The 21,438-nt window shown below is 53.1% G+C and overlaps 1 protein-coding gene across 1 annotated transcript in view; it reads right to left on the reverse strand.

Annotated features, from left to right (window-relative positions):
- The window catches only part of LOC309565625 (Wilms tumor protein 1-interacting protein homolog), a 74,395-nt gene extending 61,277 nt beyond the window's left edge, over nucleotides 1-13,118 (reverse strand). The window contains exon 1 of the mRNA XM_082270579.1: nucleotides 12,000-13,118. Coding sequence (XP_082126705.1) covers nucleotides 12,000-13,023 — 1,024 coding nt within the window. The 5' untranslated portion in view covers nucleotides 13,024-13,118. The remainder of the gene's footprint in view (nucleotides 1-11,999) is intronic.
- Between the last annotated feature and the right edge of the window lie 8,320 nt (nucleotides 13,119-21,438).

Consider the following 21,438-nt stretch of genomic DNA (forward strand, 5'->3'; position numbering starts at 1 on the left):
TCAGAACGCTAGCAGGACCCTCAGCCACCTTTCCCTTAGAGTGGCTCATATATGAAGATACTCCATGTCTGCTCCTAAAGATACTTCATGTCTGCTCCTAAAGGAAAGGGGGGGGGGGGAGCCTTGGAATTCCAGCAATTCTGGTGTCTGCGGATTCCTGGACAGGCAGCTCCCGTAGCCGTGGAGGGGTTAATGCGGTGGCCACGGCGGCCTGGAATGCGCTCATGTGGACCGATTGTGTTTGCCTGGCTGAACGTGCTCTTTGTGAGCTGAATTCTCCATTGTAGACACGGCTCGTCCTATGACCTCAAACAGCTCGCTGGCTGAAAGGAATTCTTCTGGGGGGGGGGGGGGGGGAAAGAGAGAAAAACCTTCCCAGTCCTGAGCTCAGGCCTGCGCTCCTCTCTGGAAATTTCGTAAATATTTCCAACGTGCGCACATCAGACGTGAGAGCAGCCTTCGCGAACCAGCGGCCGTGCCCAGGACAAAGAAGCGCCAGGTCTTAATTTTTTCCAAAAATTACTTTAATTTACCAATTAAAGCTCACGCGGTGTGTAAGGAACCTGGGGAAGTTTACTGGATGTGATTGTACCTATGGAGCCAGCAAAACCCCCCCCAACATTTCCTGTGCCAAGAATCATCACCTACATCTTTTTCTGCGCTTGGGGCCATCACAAACCTTTCCAGAGCCGGGGATCATCCCATACACCTATCCTAAACCCAGAGCTACTTTTCACACCTAAGCCTAGGGCCATCACATGCAGTTTTCCTGTACTGGGGACTGTCCTATGCATCTTTCCTGTGCCCATCATGTACACCTAGCCTGAGCCCAGGGCCTATCGCCTACACCTATCCTGAGCCCAGGGCTCATTGCCTACACCTTTCCAGTGCCCATCATGTACACCTATCCTGAGCCCAGGGCCTACACCTTTCCTGTGTCCATCGTGTACACCTATCCTGAGCCAAGGGCCCATCACCTACACCTTTCCTGTGCCCATCATGTACACCTATCCTGAGCCCATCACCTACACCTTTCCTGTGCCCATCATGTACACCTATCCTGAGCCCAGGGCCTACACCTTTCCTGTGGCCATCATGTACACCTATCCTGAGCCCAGGGCCCATCACCTACACCTTTCCTGTGCCCATCATGTGCACCAATCCAGAGCAAAGGGCCTATCGCCTACACCTTTCCTGTGCCACGGGCCATCATGTACAACTATGCTGAGTTTGGGGCTCATCCCCTACCCCAGGGGTGGGGAACCTACGGCCCGCGGGCCATATGCGGCCCCCGAAGCCACCTGATCCGGCCCTGCCATTGGGCTGCCTCCGGAGGGGAAGTGGAGGGGAACGCCTCCTGATTACACACAGAGCGGGTTCTTTTGCTTACCAGGCACGGCTGCTGTCATACAAAGTCACGCCTCCTACCTATGATAGACAGCACAGTGGTGACGTCTATCACAGGTGTCGGTCCAGGAGGCGTGACTTCGTATGAGAGCGCCCGCGCCGGGTAAGTAGAAGAACTCTGCTCTGTGTGTAATCAGTAGGCGCTCTAATCCCCATGCGCTCTGCATTGATTGGGGGGGCACTCATCACTCTGCATTGATTGGGGGGGGCACTCATCACTCTGCATTGATTGGGGGGGGCACTCATCACTCTGCATTGATTGGGGGGGGGGCACTCATCACTCTGCATTGATTGGGGGGGGGGGCACTCATCACTCTGCATTGATTGGGGGGGGGGCACTCATCACTCTGCATTGATTGGGGGGGGGGCACTCATCACTCATCACTCTGCATTGATTGGGGGGGGGCACTCATCACTCTGCATTGATTGGGGGGGGGCACTCATCACTCTGCATTCATTGGGGGGGGGGCACTCATCACTCTGCATTCATTGGGGGGGGGCACTCATCACTCTGCATTCATTGGGGGGGGGCACTCATCACTCTGCATTCATTGGGGGGGGGCACTCATCACTCTGCATTCATTGGGGGGGGGCACTCATCACTCTGCATTCATTGGGGGGGGGGCACTCATCACTCTGCATTCATTGGGGGGGGGGCACTCATCACTCTGCATTCATTGGGGGGGGGCACTCATCACTCTGCATTCATTGGGGGGGGGCACTCATCACTCTGCATTCATTGGGGGGGGGCACTCATCACTCTGCATTCATTGGGGGGGCACTCATCACTCTGCATTCATTGGGGGGGCACTCATCACTCTGCATTCATTGGGGGGGGGGTACTCATCACTCTGCATTCATTGGGGGGGGGTACTCATCACTCTGCATTCATTGGGGGGGGGCACTCATCACTCTGCATTCATTGGGGGGGGGCACTCATCACTCTGCATTCATTGGGGGGGGGCACTCATCACTCTGCATTCATTGGGGGGGCACTCATCACTCTGCATTCATTGGGGGGGGGCACTCATCACTCTGCATTCATTGGGGGGGGGTACTCATCACTCTGCATTCATTGGGGGGGGGTACTCATCACTCTGCATTCATTGGGGGGGGGTACTCATCACTCTGCATTCATTGGGGGGGGGGTACTCATCACTCTGCATTCATTGGGGGGGGTACTCATCACTCTGCATTCATTGGGGGGGGGTACTCATCACTCTGCATTCATTGGGGGGGGGGTACTCATCACTCTGCATTCATTGGGGGGGGGTACTCATCACTCTGCATTCATTGGGGGGGGGTACTCATCACTCTGCATTCATTGGGGGGGTACTCATCACTCTGCATTCATTGGGGGGGTACTCATCACTCTGCATTCATTGGGGGGGTACTCATCACTCTGCATTCATTGGGGGGGTACTCATCACTCTGCATTCATTGGGGGGGTACTCATCACTCTGCATTGATGGGGGGGCACTCATCACTCTGCATTGATGGGGGGGCACTCATCACTCTGCATTGATGGGGGGGCACTCATCACTCTGCATTGATTGGGGGGGGCACTCATCACTCTGCATTGATTGGGGGGGGCACTCATCACTCTGCATTGATTGGGGGGGGCACTCATCACTCTGCATTGATTGGGGGGGGGCACTCATCACTCTGCATTGATTGGGGGGGGGGGCACTCATCACTCTGCATTGATTGGGGGGGGGGCACTCATCACTCTTCATTGATTGGGGGGGGGCACTCATCACTCTGCATTGATTGGGGGGGGGCACTCATCACTCTGCATTGATTGGGGGGGGGCACTCATCACTCTGCATTGATTGGGGGGGGGCACTCATCACTCTGCATTGATTGGGGGGGGGGGCACTCATCACTCTGCATTGATTGGGGGGGGGCACTCATCACTCTGCATTGATTGGGGGGGGGCACTCATCACTCTGCATTGATTGGGGGGGGCACTCATCACTCTGCATTGATTGGGGGGGGCACTCATCACTCTGCATTGATTGGGGGGGCACTCATCACTCTGCATTGATTGGGGGGGCACTCATCACTCTGCATTGATTGGGGGGGCACTCATCACTCTGCATTGATTGGGGGGGGCACTCATCACTCTGCATTAAGAGGGGGAAACCTGGAAAACCAGTTGCCAGTAGCAACATCATCAATACCAGCTAACATCACACACCTCACCAAAGAGAAGCAGTTGCAGCCATCACATTAGGGGTGAGTCAATTAAACGTTTGACCAAATATAAGAAGCACATTTTTAAGTTGATCATTTTGTACGGCCCCCAAATGATTTTAAAAATACCCAAATGGCCCTCGGCAGAAAAAAGGTTCCCCACCCCTGCCCTACCCCTTTCCTGCACCCAGGCCCATCACATATACTTTTCCTAAACCCAGGGCCATCATGTCCACCTTTCCTCAGTGCAGGGCTATTCCCTACACTTGCCAGGGTTATGGCACACACCTTTCCGATACCCGGGGCCGTCCTTTGCAGCACACATTTCCTGTGCCTGGTGAAATATATGGGGGGGGAGTACCAGGCTGGTACTTTGGGTCTGCTTGGCCAGAACAATAAATTTGCATTCATGCCAGATTTTTCTCCTTTGGATTTAGAGGCTGTTGGGGCAAAAGGATGAATTCCTGCGTGGCTTCTGGCACGTCGTCAGCCAAGAGAGTATCCCAGTGTAGAGGGCTTGTGAGGGGTGAACATATTTCTTCATTATTCTAAATACATTTCTTCAAATAGTCTAAAGATCCCAACTGCCTCTAGATCAAATCACAGAAAACAACTGCAGATTGGATTCCAATGGTGCAAAATATGGAGAATCCAAAAAAGTACATAAAGTCCTCCCATCCTCTGTGTACAATCCGGTACAATACAGGAGCATTATAGAGGCTGTCGGATACCCGCTCTGCATTTTCCAAGAGCTGCACAAGAGATAAAATCGAGCGATCCCCGGGACAGCCTTCTCACTACACGGCTCCACACACACTGCCACTTTCTCTCAACATTCGTCTGACGCCACCAGCGTTTATCAAACATTTAGAAAGTAAGTGTTTCCCGTATGTTCTCAAGGAACTCAATGAACAAGCAGATCACTGTGACACCCGTTTCCTAATAACAACGGTGACACCCTGACCCCTAAAGAGGCCTGACACCCGATCTTCTGATAAGGACTGGCAGAACAGGAAACACTTTATCCAAAATTTTATCTAAAAATTTACCAATCACAGGACACCTGTGGGAAACATTAGTCAAACTCACCCATGAAGCCGCTGGTAGGAGCGGAACGATAGCCAACCCCCCTCTCAGGGCTCACACATGGAAAAGCGCCCCACTAACTTGGCTAAGGGGTAGCCATGCCAGAGAAGGAGCGGGGGATGGGGAGCAAATAACTACCAGGAAGGGTTTTCTAGCTTGACCAAAGAAATGTGGATAAGAGATGCTGGTTCTCGAGTTACCTCTAATCCGGGCTGGCAGAGTGTGCTCTTTTGTTAGAGGAGTACAATGGCTCTGGTACAACGGCTCTTAAAGCTGACAAATTGTAAGGTCTGATTTTTCAATACACCTCCCCCCCATGCAAAAATGCATGATAAACAAAATATCACACATTAGTAAACCTGAAGAAACAGGTTCACCTTATATCCCAACTGCAACCTGCAGCACCTCGGGGAGGACAATGATATAGGCGTCCTGGTGGGATGCTGGACAAGCAGGGGACCCAGAATCTCATGAGAGGCCCCTGTGCAGTGGTCAGGTGTATTCACATGAGATTTCAGACCCTTGGTTCCCGGGACCTACAATGTAACAGACTGGCAGAAGCTCTGGTACAAAGTCATTTTTCTTTTTGTCCTAATATGCAATCCCCCCCCTACCTTTTTTTTGGTATGCAGGTTTTCAGCATGAAGGGTGGGGGTGGAACCTATTAAATTAGTTGACCTTGCAAATTTTAGGACAGCTCTGTTTAAGGGCTGGTTCGCACTAGATGCGGTGTGAATTTATAGCAAATTCGCACCACCTTAAAAATCGCAACCTATTCATGGAGCACCCTACAAATCAGTTTGTAAAAACGCAGAGCGATTTGCAGAATTGGATCACATGGGAGTGAACAGCCATGCATGAGTTTGGTCCGAATGCCATGCCAATTCGGCCATACAGTTTGTATGGCTCAGTTCGAAATGCACAGAAATTGCATGTTATCTGCTCAGCAATGCGAATCACATGCGATGTCTGGCATCGCACCAGTGTGAATTGGCCCTAAAGAATAAGTTCATCTTCTGTAACATGTTACACCCATATTCAGGGTGTAACATAGGGCTCGACCGATATAGTTTTTTCAGGGCTGATACCGATTTTCCGGCCACCCTTCAGGCAGATAGCCGATATTCAGTACATTTACTTTTTATTTTTACACTGTCCTTTTAAATTTATTTTTTTAATCACTTAAATACTGTCATTATTCTCTTAAAATCTGGCGCCTGTAAGGCTCCAGTAACCAGAAAGGATGTCATGACATCGCTTCCGGGTTTTTACATTGGAGACCCGATTCCGGCTTTGTTCGGGTCTTCGGCCAGCCAGTGGACGTGCCAGCTGGTCACTCGGACCTCCTGGTGTGGGACGGGAGACCCAGGCGGAGCTGCGGAAAGCGGGGGCTTAGTTGTTATTACAAGAAAGCTGACCGTCGGCTTTAAGAAACAGTGTTGGTTGATGCCTTTAGCTGCAGGAATCAGCCCGGTACAACCCTTTGAAGCAATATCTGTAATTTTGTGGCCGATACCGATTCTTCACAAGACGTGAATATCGGCCCCACCGATAATCAGTTAATCCCTAGTGCAACGTGCTACAAATGCACTGCCCCCAAGTCCTTGTTTTCACAGTGAGTGGGTGGGATCTTATCCCCCTGCTTGCTGCTACAATGTGCAAAAAAAAAAAAACAAACACACAGTGATCTGTGAATATGAAAACTACAAGTCCCAACATCCTTTGCGGCTGTCAGTTTGCAGTTCTCAATTAACTGCCAGATCAGAGAAGTTGATCGCTTTTTGTAGTTCACTGAGCTTCCTGCCAGAGTGTAACTGCCCTACACAGACAGGCTGGACCATGGCATTACACCCATAATTTGCGGATCATGGGTGCAATGCTTTACAGGTCCCGAACAAAAACATAAAATGTAAATTTTTTTACCTGCATAAAAAAAATGTGCATTTTTTATTTTATAAAAGTGAACTTATCCTTTAAAAGGGTGGCCCTGTTTAGGCATTTCCAATACAGATATTTGAGCAAAAGTGCGCCGTGGTGGTTCTAGAGCCCAAAAGTGCCTATGCCATCACAGAACTCGATAAGTCAACAAATGTCAGGGACAACAATATGCCTCTATCAGGAAAACAGAGCTTTTCTGAATGGTCAGAAGAAAAAAAGAACAGAAGAGTGGACAGAACACTGCAGGGGAGACCTATAAAAGTAGAGTACGGTATGAAGGTGTACTCACACTTGTGAGGTTGCACAATGTTTGGCTGGGGATTGAGCAACTCATTTTCAGCTTGAGAACAAATCAGTCTTCATGCGGAGCTGATGGATGGTTGCACTCAATGCTAGGGTTTTCCAGGTGATTAAATAGTTAGCACTATTAAGATCACAGACACACAATGAAGAGGGAAACCTGAACCCTTAAAAAAATATATATAATAATAATAATAATAATAATAATAATAAGTATAATAATAATGAAGATGAGGCGAGCAGAGGCACCCATGGCTAAGAAAGCAGCTTTGGAGTCCACCAAAACAGACCATTAGTATGTTTTGGGCACTGTAACGGGCACTTTATCAGGGCAGGTGTACAGACCACTGAATAAAAAGGTGTGAACATAAGATGTAGATAGATAAAAATACAGTGATAGAATTGATATATATTCAAATTTTAATCATTTACATTTTTAACATTATCTTTATCTTCACATCTTTTATTCAGTGCTCTGTAGTGTACAGCTGGGCTGATGAAGGGCCCATTACAGTGCCTCGAATTGTGTTAATTGTCTGTTTTACTGTTGCTTGGCAATAAATACCCTCTCAAGAGAAGTCTCCAAAACAGCTTATTTGACAATGGGTGCTTCTGCTAACTTCACCTTGATTTTTCTGGGGCTCAAGTTCACCACTCACTTCATCAGGACTCAGAGTGTTTTTTAAAAGGGAAAGCAAAAATCACTCCCAAAGCCTTTTTATAAAAAGATCCTCCAGAATGTACCATTCCATTCTTTACCATCCATTTCAGACAGCATTTGAAGTCCCAATTATAGTGATACTAAAGTCTCTTATTTATTTTTTTAAACAAACAAGGTTATATTTATCTGCTCCGTGAAGCAGTTTCACACATGACAGCCTGGATCCTCCTCTTCTCGGGTCCCTCTTTGCTGCTCCTAGCCCCTTCTTCCTGTTGAGTGCCACCACAGCAAGCAGCTTACTATGGGGGCACCCGAGCAGAGCCACAGCTCCCTGTGTCCATTTAAACCAGGGCCTGCCCCCACCCTCTCCTCATTGGCCCACTGACGTTGATTTACAGCAGTGGGAATCAATAGCGCTTTACTGCTGTTTCAGCTAATGAGGAGGGAGAGTTCTGGACAGCCAAGTCTCTCATGCAACATCACCGGATTGAGATGGGGCTCAGGTAAGTATTGCGGGGGGGGGGGGGGCTGCTGCACACAGGTTTTTTATATTAATGCATAGAATGCATTAAGATAAAAATATTCTGCCTTTACAACCACATTAAGGCGGAATGTGTTCAACCACTGAAATGCGTTTAGTTTGTTATCATGGAGTTCCACGATGGAGGAAAAGCATTGGAGTCTGGAACTATTCCTATCGACCATAGAACCGTTCCTGCAGTCTGGGACCACCACTGTGATACCTCAGTCACATTTCCCGAGTTATAATCTGACTGTTGGTAGCTCCCCCAGCCAGCTTGCATTTCATCTACAGACATAAGGCGGCTGGGTCATGTCTCTTGCGTCTGTGGGATCTGGTTTTTCTATGAGTGAGTGACTGGCATTCTGGAACCACCTCAGGCCGCATCGAATCTAGAAGGACCTGACAAGGAACCATTTAGATCTCCACCACTATGTACCAGATGTGGGAATGACATTTATAGCCTAACTATGCTGTTTTGGATGGAGCTGGTAAGGTTTTGTTTGCAGTGTTTTGCTGTTGGGGAGATTTACCCCCCCATGTCAGGACAGGAAATGATGGGATATTTCTTTTTGCAGTCTCTGCCTTTTCCCAGTGACAACCACTCCCTTTGTTTCTTTAATGCATGTCAGAGGGATCGGGAGTGAGGGTACAGGCAGAACTTTTGGGCTGGAGTTGGGCATTAACCCTGATAACGGTGCTCTCCATGCAGGCCGGTCACAGAGGTGGACTGTACACACCAGCTCGGTGGGTTTTATTGTAGGTTCTCTGCCCTGTGCACCCCTTTAGATGGTCCCAACCCATTCAGATTGTAACAACTGAAGATCAGGATAAACAGACCGACTATAAAATGGCTGTCTCCGTCCGTCCTTCAACTGCAAGAGGACCGAGGACATCCCACCGGTTTACAATGAATGCTGGTACTTGTTGTTCCTCAGCAGTTGGAGGGGCACAGAGGATGGGCATAGATCAGGTACTCAGAGTGGAAGTGCAGCTCAGACCCAGCCAATTTCTCTACACCAGCAATCCAACCCTAACAGTGCAACGTCGAAATAAAATGCTCAGCGCGTTGGGGGGGAATATCTACATGCAGCAAACGTCCCAATCTGGACACAACGGCTAGTTCAAAATCTGACAGATCTAGAGGGACATACATAATGCAAGACAAATCTGCCAAAAAGTTCCGTTAGCTGGAACTGACCTCTGCGTATACAGGAAGCAGCCTAACTCAGGGAGGAAAGATAGGCTCCGGACCTCTTGGGGGGGGGGGGGGGTGAGATTGTGGTCATGCCAGGCACTTTTTGGCAGAACAGTGAACAGCAGTCAGGCCCGCCACTCATTAACAAAATAGGGGTGAAGCTAATGGGTCAGGAAGACCCAACTTGGGTGGGGATTCACGGACTCATTGGGGATAGGAAATCAAGCCCAGTCACTCAGCAGAACAGCTGGGGGGGGGGGTCCAGGCAGCCCAGTCACTGGCAAAAGGCTTGGGGGGGAATGTCAATAAAATTGCGGTACAGGGGTTGGGTGGGGGCTCAGTCCAGTCAAATCACTGGCAGAATGACCAGCGGGGACAGGATGTCCAGTCATTAGCAGATTGGTTGGTGGGGGGTGGGTTGTTCAGGTTGACCATTTATTGGCAGAGAGGTCGAGGGGAGGTCTTGTTGTGGGATTAGATCTGTCACTCATTGGCCGGGAGAGACCTTTAGTAGACAGTTCACCCAATAAACTCATAACTCATTACTACCACCCCCTGCCTGTGGCTGGCATCAGCTTTCCCCGTGGCATAGATTTTTCAGCACGCTGGCCCCCTCCATCAAACCAGTACCAGCGACTGCCGATACAAAGACAGGCCTGGGCAGATCCCCAATGGCACTACAAAATGACAGCTGCTGGTCAGTGGGACCAAGACCCAACGATGATCACTGGCTCCCAAACCAACGTTAACTACGATATACCAAACACGGTGGGGGAAGGGCCCCGAACACCCGAACACTGATCAGTGGAACAAATCTGATCTACAATATCAATATCAGATCCCTGACAACGATCACAGGACTAACCTGAACAATTAGGCACAGTGGGGGGGAGGGGTCCCAATGATGATCACTGGCTCTAAGACCAACATATCAATGTATAAATCACATATGGGGGGGGGGGATGCATAACACTGGATTTCCCGATGATGATCACTGGCACCTACCTATAATACATATAGCTTAATTCATTAGCTGGGGGGGGGGGGGTCATATTTTGGGGCACCTGAGGAATGTTAATGGATTCAACATACAGTCTGGGGGGGTCAATCGTACAACACACAGCACATCATTTGATACATTTACAGGTAATCTCATTGCTGGGGGGGCATAAAGTGGGGCAGATTCAGGGGCCAAGGGGGGGTTGAATAATGCGCGCGCCATCCCAAGTGTGACGATCGTGAAGATTACAGGCGAGGAAGTTTATAAAGATGGATGAACGCAAGCAGATAACAGCGCTAATCTCACCAAACAATTTAACCCCTTTGTGCCAACACATTGATTCATGTCACCCCAACCCCCCTCTCCTGGACATTCTCAGCCCCAAGTGACAGCGGCTCCCAGAGGTGACCGGGCTCTGTATGCCCGAGGCATTCCTCTCCCACCTGCGATCAGCAGACTCAGCACACTGGGGGTTAAATCAGGAGATATACATTGCAACGGCCAAGAACGGGAACAGAGCGGCCATTGTTTGCCTCTTACTCCAACCCTTAACCCCCTGTGAGCCGGAGAGGAGAGGGGTCCTCGGCGTGCCCAGAATACCACCTAATACCCGGGAAAGGGGGGGAGGGTGTAGAGGTATCAGAAGCCGAGCTCCCGGCAGGAATCGAGTAATGTGCCAGATTAAAAAAAAAAACGTATGATTAAAGGACACAAATTAGGTTTAATGAATGCCGCGTAAGACGTTAATACATATACGTGAAATCTGCGATTAAAAGAAAAAAAAGCGCAACTCGGCATTCCAATTGGTTGAGGGAGGAGGCGGCTGGCGCTTGTAGTTCCTGTGTCCAGCAGACACAGGAATAAAAAACAGAAAGAAGACTGCCCCGGCAATCTGGTGTTTTGAACCCATTGCTCTGGCAGGTCTCTCCAATCTGGCGAATATTCAGGCAACTGCCATTACCTGGCAGATTGGACAGACCTGTGTACACCTGGGGGGGGGGGGGGGATTTGCCAGATCTGCCACACGGGCAATTCAATGAATTCACCTGAACACGTGGCGGTGAACGCGGGTGAATTGGCATGGCAGATTGGGCATGTTGGCAATGTACGGTCGGGCACAGCAGAGGAAACAAGGATTCAGTGAATACGCAGGAAACGGACACCGAGGGGCTCCTCGCACGTTGGGCAGACCCGGGCACATTGGGGGATTCACCGGACTGACCGCATCAGCCGTATAATTTGGTGAAATCTGACGTTTGGTGGCAGATCTGTCCAATCTGGGAACAATGTGGTGTGCCAGCATGTTTTTTTGGAGGGGGAATTTTCACCAAATTCACTGCCAGACACACCAACCAGGGGGAACGGATTATCAGGTGAATGTGGTGTGAATCTGCTTTCTCACAGAATATAGACCCGGGCAGGTTTGCGGAATTCACACGTTAATGAGGGAATCTGGTGAATACAATATGCCAGGACCACAGATTCTAAATACTTCCAAGCATGCCCAGATTTGCCCAATCGCCTCATTCATTTGTCTGGCTGTGAAGTCGGTGAATCTTCCAACTTATGTTGGGGGATTCAATGAGTTCCCAGCAGGACACATGAATAGGGGATAGAAAATCTGGCATGCTGAAGATGTGTGGGACCAATCCGGAACATTCCCTGGATTGGGTTAGTAATGAGGACCACTCACCGAAATATTCCTTCTTCATGTGCATCTCCAGCTCCTTCTCCAGCTCCAGGGTGAGCGCCTCCAGCCTCTTCTCGGCCTGGCTCGGCCCGCTCTCCTTGGACGGCGTCACCTGGTACGGCACCTTGAAGCGGTGGAGGGTGGCGGAGCCCTTGACGGCGCTGAAGTTGTAGGTGACCCCCGAAGAGTTGCTGAGCTCGTCGTGCCGCGGCGGGGACTGGGCAAGGATTCTGTAGTGGCACGGCTCTCCTCCGTGATCCTCTTCCTGTACGCTGGGGCCCAGCATGGAGGAGCGGGGGGAGGGCACTGGCAGGTCGCCGTACACCCCCAGGGACCCCCGGGAGCTGCGGGAACTCCGGGAGCTGTGGCTGGAGATGCTGGAGCGCGGGCTGGCCACCGACGGGTTGCAGGAGCCCAGCGTGGCGGCCCGGCCGTCCTGCATGAGGCAGACGCTGGAGCGCGGGCTCACCAGGGATCCGTCCGCCTCGTGGTTGGCCATCGCCGCCGGCACGTAGCGCGGGTCCGAGTAGCTGGAACGCGGGCTGGTGGTGCAGGAGTACTGGCTGGCGGTGCTGGAGCGTGGGCTGGCGTGCCGCTGGTCGTAGCCCATGCTGATGCCGCTGGTGCGGTTGCTGCTGGGTTTGGAGCCGCCGCCACCGCCGTCGTAGCCGGTCAGACTGGCGCGGGGGCTAGAGTGCTTGCTGTTGTCGCTGGCCGTGCTGGCGTAGCTGGAGCGCGGGCTCAGCGCCGAACCCTCGTACTGACCGCCGGGGACCACCAGGCTGGAGCGCGGGCTCAGGGCGCTGACGCTGGAGCGGGGGCTGCTGGAGGAGGAGGGGTACAGGGGGCCCCGGCCTGGGGGGCCACCTTCATAACCGGCCCTGTACAGCTCCGCAGAGTACCTCTTCCCTCTCTCACCCGCGTAACACGGCAGAGCCACCTCGGACTGGCAGCCAGACTCCTCCAGGCACAGACCTTCCATCAGCCGGCCAGCCTGCAGGCTCAGCTCCTCCGAGAATCGATCCATGGACAGCGGACTACACCGACACAGGCGGCCGGGGGCCACCGCACTACTTCCCGCCTTCCCCGGCCGGAGGAATGTGCGGAGGAACACAGCGCAGTGCGGCTCTGAGGAATGTTACCGCCCACCGCAAGGATCACTCCGCCCCTAAGAGAGAACGCGCAAAAACACCGCCCACCGCTAGGATCAATCCGCCCCGATGAGAGAGAACGCGGGAGAACACCGCCCACCGCAAGGATCACTCCGCCCCTAAGAGAGAATGAGTAAAAACACCGCCCACCGCTAGGATCACTCCGCCCCTATGAGAGATAACGCGGGAGAACACCGCCCACCGCAAGGATCACTCCGCCCCTATGAGAGAGAACGCGGGAGAACACCGCCCACCGCAAGGATCACTCCGCCCCTATGAGAGAGAACGCGAGAGAACACCGCCCACCGGCAAGATTACTCCGCCCCTATAAGAGAGAAAGCGGGAGAACACCGCCCACCGGCTGGATTACTCCGCCCCTATGAAATAGAACACCGCTCACCGCAAGGATCACTCCGCCCCTATGAGAGAGAACGCGGGGAGAACACCGCCCACTGCTAGGCTCACTCCGCCCCTATAAGAGAGAACGCGAGAGAACACCGCCCACCGCAAGGATCACTCCGCCCCTGAGACAGAACACCGCCCACCGAAAGGATCACTCCGCCCCTATGAGACAGAACACCGCCTACCAAAAGGATCACTCCGCCCCTATGAGACAGAACACCGCCCACCGCAAGGATCACTCCGCCCCTATGAGACAGAACACCGCCCACCGAAAGGATCACTCCGCCCCTATGAGAGAGAACTCGAGAGAACACCGCCCACCGGCAGGATTACTCCGCCCCTATCAGAGAGAACGCGAGAGAACACCACCCACCGGCAGGATTACTCCGCCCCTATGAGAGAGATCGCGGGAGAACACTGCCCACCGGTAGGATCAATCCGCCTCCATGAGAAAGAGTCCCGCCCAACGCAAGTATCACTCCGCCTCCAAGAGAGAAAACGCGAGAGAACACCGCCCACCGGTTGGATCACTCCGCCTCCATGAGACAGAAGGTTCCGCCCAACGGGAAAAAATCACTCCGCCTCCATGAGAGAGAAAAAGCAAGAGAAGACCGCCCATAGCAAGCATCACTCCGCCCCTCTAATAGAAAACGCGTGAAAACACCGCCCACCGCTAGGATCAATCCGCCTCTATGAGAGAAAGTGCCCAACGCAAGAATCACTCCGAGAGAAAACGCGGGAGAACACCGCCCACCGGTGGGATCACTCCGCCTCCATGAGAGAGAAAGCAGAGAGGGTGCCGCCCACCGGTGGGATCACTCCGCCCCCTAACAAAGAAAGATTGCCCACCACTGGAATCCTTTCCCCTCATGATAGAAAAGGCATAAAGAGAGTCCCGCCCAAAGCTAGGATCACTCCGCCCCCTAAGTAGAATTTATAGAGCAAAGCTGTAAACACTCCGCCCCCCATAAGATAGAAGGGGGGGAGGTACCACTCAACGCTAGGATCACCCCACCCCCTAAGAAAGTAGGATTGCCCACCACAGGACTCACTCTACTCCTATAAGAGAAAAAAAGATAGAGAGTCCCGCCCCACGCTAGGATCACTCCGCCTACTAAGAAGAAGGGATCATAAAAATAAATAGAGATTACCGCCCTACGATAAGATCGCTCCACCCCCTAAATAAAGATTGAAAGAGCACCGCCCACTGCTGGAATCACTACGCCCCCCCATATGAGAGAAAGCAAGGGAGTACCGCCCAACGTAGAGATCACTCCGCCCCCTATGAAAGAAACCGTTAGCACCGCCCAACAATGGAATCAGAGCGTGAGAGAGCTCCGCCCATTTACACCACCCCCTGAGAGAGAAAGAGGGAGAACACCGCGCGCCGCTGGCAGAGCTCCGCCCTCTCTATAGGCTAACGCTGCCAGGCTAACTACGCCCATCTGACAGAGCCCCGCCCCCTTCGAATATTTACCTCCTCCCGGGACCACCTCACTTCAGAGAAAGCTCCGCCCCATACCACAAACTGGCACTACATTCCACTGAGGAGACTGTGTGCTGTGGTGGGTAGCTGGCTGGCACCCTGTGGTGAGTGGCTGGCACCATGTGGTGGGCAGCTGGCACTCTATGGTGGGTAGCTGGCACTCTATGGTGGGTAGCTGGCACTCTATGGTGGGTAGCTGGCACTCTATGGTGGGTAGCTGGCTGGCACCCTTTGGTGGGTGGCTGGCCCCCTTTGGGTGGCTGGCACCCTGTGGTGGGTAGCTGGCTGGCCCCCTTTGGTGGGTGGCTGGCAAAGTGTGGTGGTTGGCTGGCCCCCTTTGGGTGGCTGGCACAGTGTGGTGGGTGGATGGCTGGCAGGTACAGGCCTGTGGGTGGCTGGCACTGGGCAGCTGTGGGTGGGTGTATGTGTGGCGGCTGTGTTAAACACACTGTGTGCACTGTACACTCACTATCAGAGACTCCCCGATAATCGGTCAATCCCTTCTGTACACCCAGGGCCAGATTAACCTAGGGGCTATTGGAGCTGCAGCTCCAGGCCCCTACCTTTATATAGGCCCCAGGTTGGCCATATTCACTGTTACCGCTCTTCTGTCACTTGTAAACACAAAAGTCTGGCTTCTATGCTCGCTTCCCCAGGCAGCACCCTCAGAACCTCCCCACACAGCACGAAGGCCGGACAAGGAGGGACAGTTGCCGATGCATGGATGTGTTTATGGGCTTCAGAGACAGCATCCCATGTGGAATTAGGCATGCATGGCTGCACCCTTCCTCCTCTGGGTGCATGGCAAGGCAGGGCCCTTAAGGCCCTTCAAAATCCTCAGCACCAAGCCCATGATGCTCTTAATCCGGCCCTGCATACACCGTACCGAGGAGACCGTGTGCTGTACACCCCATACACCGTACCGAGGAGACCGTGTGCTGTACTGTACACCCCATACACCGTACCGAGGAGACCGTGTGCTGTACACCCCATACACCGTACCGAGGAGACTGTGTACTGTACTGTACACTCCATACACCGTACCGAGGAGACCGTGTGCTGTACTGTACACCCCATACACCGTACCGAGGAGACTGTGTGCTGTACTGTACACTCCATACACCGTACCGAGGAGACCGTGTGCTGTACTGTACACTCCATACACCGTACCGAGGAGACCGTGTGCTGTACTGTACACCCCATACACCGTACCGAGGAGACCGTGTGCTGTACACCCCATACACCGTACCGAGGAGACCGTGTGCTGTACTGTACACCCCATACACCGTACCGAGGAGACTGTGTGCTGTACTGTACACTCCATACACCGTACCGAGGAGACTGTGTGCTGTACTGTACACTCCATACACCGTACCGAGGAGACCGTGTGCTGTACTGTACACCCCATACACCGTACCGAGGAGACCGTGTGCTGTACACCCCATACACCGTACCGAGGAGACCGTGTGCTGTACTGTACACTCCATACACCGTACCGAGGAGACCGTGTGCTGTACTGTACACTCCATACACCGTACCGAGGAGACCGTGTGCTGTACTGTACACCCCATACACCGTACCGAGGAGACCGTGTGCTGTACACCCCATACACCATACCGAGGAGACTGTGTGCTGTACTGTACACCCCATACACCGTACCGAGGAGACTGTGTGCTGTACTGTACACTCCATACACCGTACCGAGGAGACTGTGTGCTGTACTGTACACTCCATACACCATACCGAGGAGACTGTGTGCTGTACTGTACACCCCATACACCGTACCGAGGAGACTGTGTGCTGTACTGTACACTCCATACACCGTACCGAGGAGACCGTGTGCTGTACTGTACACCCCATACACCGTACCGAGGAGACTGTGTGCTGTACTGTACACTCCATACACCGTACCGAGGAGACTGTGTGCTGTACTGTACACTCCATACACCATACCGAGGAGACTGTGTGCTGTACTGTACACCCCATACACCGTACCGAGGAGACTGTGTGCTGTACTGTACACTCCATACACCGTACCGAGGAGACCGTGTGCTGTACTGTACACCCCATACACCGTACCGAGGAGACCGTGTGCTGTACTGTACACCCCATACACCGTACCGAGGAGACCGTGTGCTGTACACCCCATACACCGTACCGAGGAGACCGTGTGCTGTACTGTACACTCCATACACCGTACCGAGGAGACCGTGTGCTGTACACCCCATACACCGTACCGAGGAGACTGTGTACTGTACTGTACACTCCATACACCGTACCGAGGAGACCGTGTGCTGTACTGTACACCCCATACACCGTACCGAGGAGACTGTGTGCTGTACTGTACACTCCATACACCGTACCGAGGAGACCGTGTGCTGTACTGTACACTCCATACACCGTACCGAGGAGACCGTGTGCTGTACTGTACACCCCATACACCGTACCGAGGAGACCGTGTGCTGTACACCCCATACACCGTACCGAGGAGACCGTGTGCTGTACTGTACACCCCATACACCGTACCGAGGAGACCGTGTGCTGTACACCCCATACACCGTACCGAGGAGACCGTGTGCTGTACACCCCATACACCGTACCGAGGAGACTGTGTACTGTACTGTACACTCCATACACCGTACCGAGGAGACCGTGTGCTGTACTGTACACCCCATACACCGTACCGAGGAGATTGTGTGCTGTACTGTACACTCCATACACCGTACCGAGGAGACCGTGTGCTGTACTGTACACTCCATACACCGTACCGAGGAGACCGTGTGCTGTACTGTACACCCCATACACCGTACCGAGGAGACCGTGTGCTGTACACCCCATACACCGTACCGAGGAGACCGTGTGCTGTACTGTACACCCCATACACCGTACCGAGGAGACTGTGTGCTGTACTGTACACTCCATACACCGTACCGAGGAGACTGTGTGCTGTACTGTACACTCCATACACCGTACCGAGGAGACCGTGTGCTGTACTGTACACCCCATACACCGTACCGAGGAGACCGTGTGCTGTACACCCCATACACCGTACCGAGGAGACCGTGTGCTGTACTGTACACTCCATACACCGTACCGAGGAGACCGTGTGCTGTACTGTACACTCCATACACCGTACCGAGGAGACCGTGTGCTGTACTGTACACCCCATACACCGTACCGAGGAGACCGTGTGCTGTACACCCCATACACCATACCGAGGAGACTGTGTGCTGTACTGTACACCCCATACACCGTACCGAGGAGACTGTGTGCTGTACTGTACACTCCATACACCGTACCGAGGAGACTGTGTGCTGTACTGTACACTCCATACACCATACCGAGGAGACTGTGTGCTGTACTGTACACCCCATACACCGTACCGAGGAGACTGTGTGCTGTACTGTACACTCCATACACCGTACCGAGGAGACCGTGTGCTGTACTGTACACCCCATACACCGTACCGAGGAGACTGTGTGCTGTACTGTACACTCCATACACCGTACCGAGGAGACTGTGTGCTGTACTGTACACTCCATACACCATACCGAGGAGACTGTGTGCTGTACTGTACACCCCATACACCGTACCGAGGAGACTGTGTGCTGTACTGTACACTCCATACACCGTACCGAGGAGACCGTGTGCTGTACTGTACACCCCATACACCGTACCGAGGAGACCGTGTGCTGTACTGTACACCCCATACACCGTACCGAGGAGACCGTGTGCTGTACACCCCATACACCGTACCGAGGAGACCGTGTGCTGTACTGTACACTCCATACACCGTACCGAGGAGACCGTGTGCTGTACACCCCATACACCGTACCGAGGAGACTGTGTACTGTACTGTACACTCCATACACCGTACCGAGGAGACCGTGTGCTGTACTGTACACCCCATACACCGTACCGAGGAGACTGTGTGCTGTACTGTACACTCCATACACCGTACCGAGGAGACCGTGTGCTGTACTGTACACTCCATACACCGTACCGAGGAGACCGTGTGCTGTACTGTACACCCCATACACCGTACCGAGGAGACCGTGTGCTGTACACCCCATACACCGTACCGAGGAGACCGTGTGCTGTACTGTACACCCCATACACCGTACCGAGGAGACCGTGTGCTGTACACCCCATACACCGTACCGAGGAGACCGTGTGCTGTACACCCCATACACCGTACCGAGGAGACTGTGTACTGTACTGTACACTCCATACACCGTACCGAGGAGACCGTGTGCTGTACTGTACACCCCATACACCGTACCGAGGAGACTGTGTGCTGTACTGTACACTCCATACACCGTACCGAGGAGACCGTGTGCTGTACTGTACACTCCATACACCGTACCGAGGAGACCGTGTGCTGTACTGTACACCCCATACACCGTACCGAGGAGACCGTGTGCTGTACACCCCATACACCGTACCGAGGAGACCGTGTGCTGTACTGTACACCCCATACACCGTACCGAGGAGACTGTGTGCTGTACTGTACACTCCATACACCGTACCGAGGAGACTGTGTGCTGTACTGTACACTCCATACACCGTACCGAGGAGACCGTGTGCTGTACTGTACACCCCATACACCGTACCGAGGAGACCGTGTGCTGTACACCCCATACACCGTACCGAGGAGACCGTGTGCTGTACTGTACACTCCATACACCGTACCGAGGAGACCGTGTGCTGTACTGTACACTCCATACACCGTACCGAGGAGACCGTGTGCTGTACTGTACACCCCATACACCGTACCGAGGAGACCGTGTGCTGTACACCCCATACACCATACCGAGGAGACTGTGTGCTGTACTGTACACCCCATACACCGTACCGAGGAGACTGTGTGCTGTACTGTACACTCCATACACCGTACCGAGGAGACTGTGTGCTGTACTGTACACTCCATACACCATACCGAGGAGACTGTGTGCTGTACTGTACACCCCATACACCGTACCGAGGAGACTGTGTGCTGTACTGTACACTCCATACACCGTACCGAGGAGACCGTGTGCTGTACTGTACACCCCATACACCGTACCGAGGAGACTGTGTGCTGTACTGTACACTCCATACACCGTACCGAGGAGACTGTGTGCTGTACTGTACACTCCATACACCATACCGAGGAGACTGTGTGCTGTACTGTACACCCCATACACCGTACCGAGGAGACTGTGTGCTGTACTGTACACTCCATACACCGTACCGAGGAGACCGTGTGCTGTACTGTACACCCCATACACCGTACCGAGGAGACCGTGTGCTGTACTGTACACCCCATACACCGTACCGAGGAGACCGTGTGCTGTACACCCCATACACCGTACCGAGGAGACCGTGTGCTGTACTGTACACTCCATACACCGTACCGAGGAGACCGTGTGCTGTACACCCCATACACCGTACCGAGGAGACTGTGTACTGTACTGTACACTCCATACACCGTACCGAGGAGACCGTGTGCTGTACTGTACACCCCATACACCGTACCGAGGAGACTGTGTGCTGTACTGTACACTCCATACACCGTACCGAGGAGACCGTGTGCTGTACTGTACACTCCATACACCGTACCGAGGAGACCGTGTGCTGTACTGTACACCCCATACACCGTACCGAGGAGACCGTGTGCTGTACACCCCATACACCGTACCGAGGAGACTGTGTACTGTACTGTACACTCCATACACCGTACCGAGGAGACCGTGTGCTGTACTGTACACCCCATACACCGTACCGAGGAGACTGTGTGCTGTACTGTACACTCCATACACCGTACCGAGGAGACCGTGTGCTGTACTGTACACTCCATACACCGTACCGAGGAGACCGTGTGCTGTACTGTACACCCCATACACCGTACCGAGGAGACCGTGTGCTGTACACCCCATACACCGTACCGAGGAGACCGTGTGCTGTACTGTACACCCCATACACCGTACCGAGGAGACTGTGTGCTGTACTGTACACTCCATACACCGTACCGAGGAGACTGTGTGCTGTACTGTACACTCCATACACCGTACCGAGGAGACCGTGTGCTGTACTGTACACCCCATACACCGTACCGAGGAGACCGTGTGCTGTACACCCCATACACCGTACCGAGGAGACCGTGTGCTGTACTGTACACTCCATACACCGTACCGAGGAGACCGTGTGCTGTACTGTACACTCCATACACCGTACCGAGGAGACCGTGTGCTGTACTGTACACCCCATACACCGTACCGAGGAGACCGTGTGCTGTACACCCCATACACCATACCGAGGAGACTGTGTGCTGTACTGTACACCCCATACACCGTACCGAGGAGACTGTGTGCTGTACTGTACACTCCATACACCGTACCGAGGAGACTGTGTGCTGTACTGT

The sequence above is a fragment of the Pelophylax lessonae genome, assembly GCF_965119305.1.
Source record: "Pelophylax lessonae genome assembly, chromosome: 10".
Taxonomy (NCBI): Eukaryota; Metazoa; Chordata; class Amphibia; order Anura; family Ranidae; genus Pelophylax; species Pelophylax lessonae.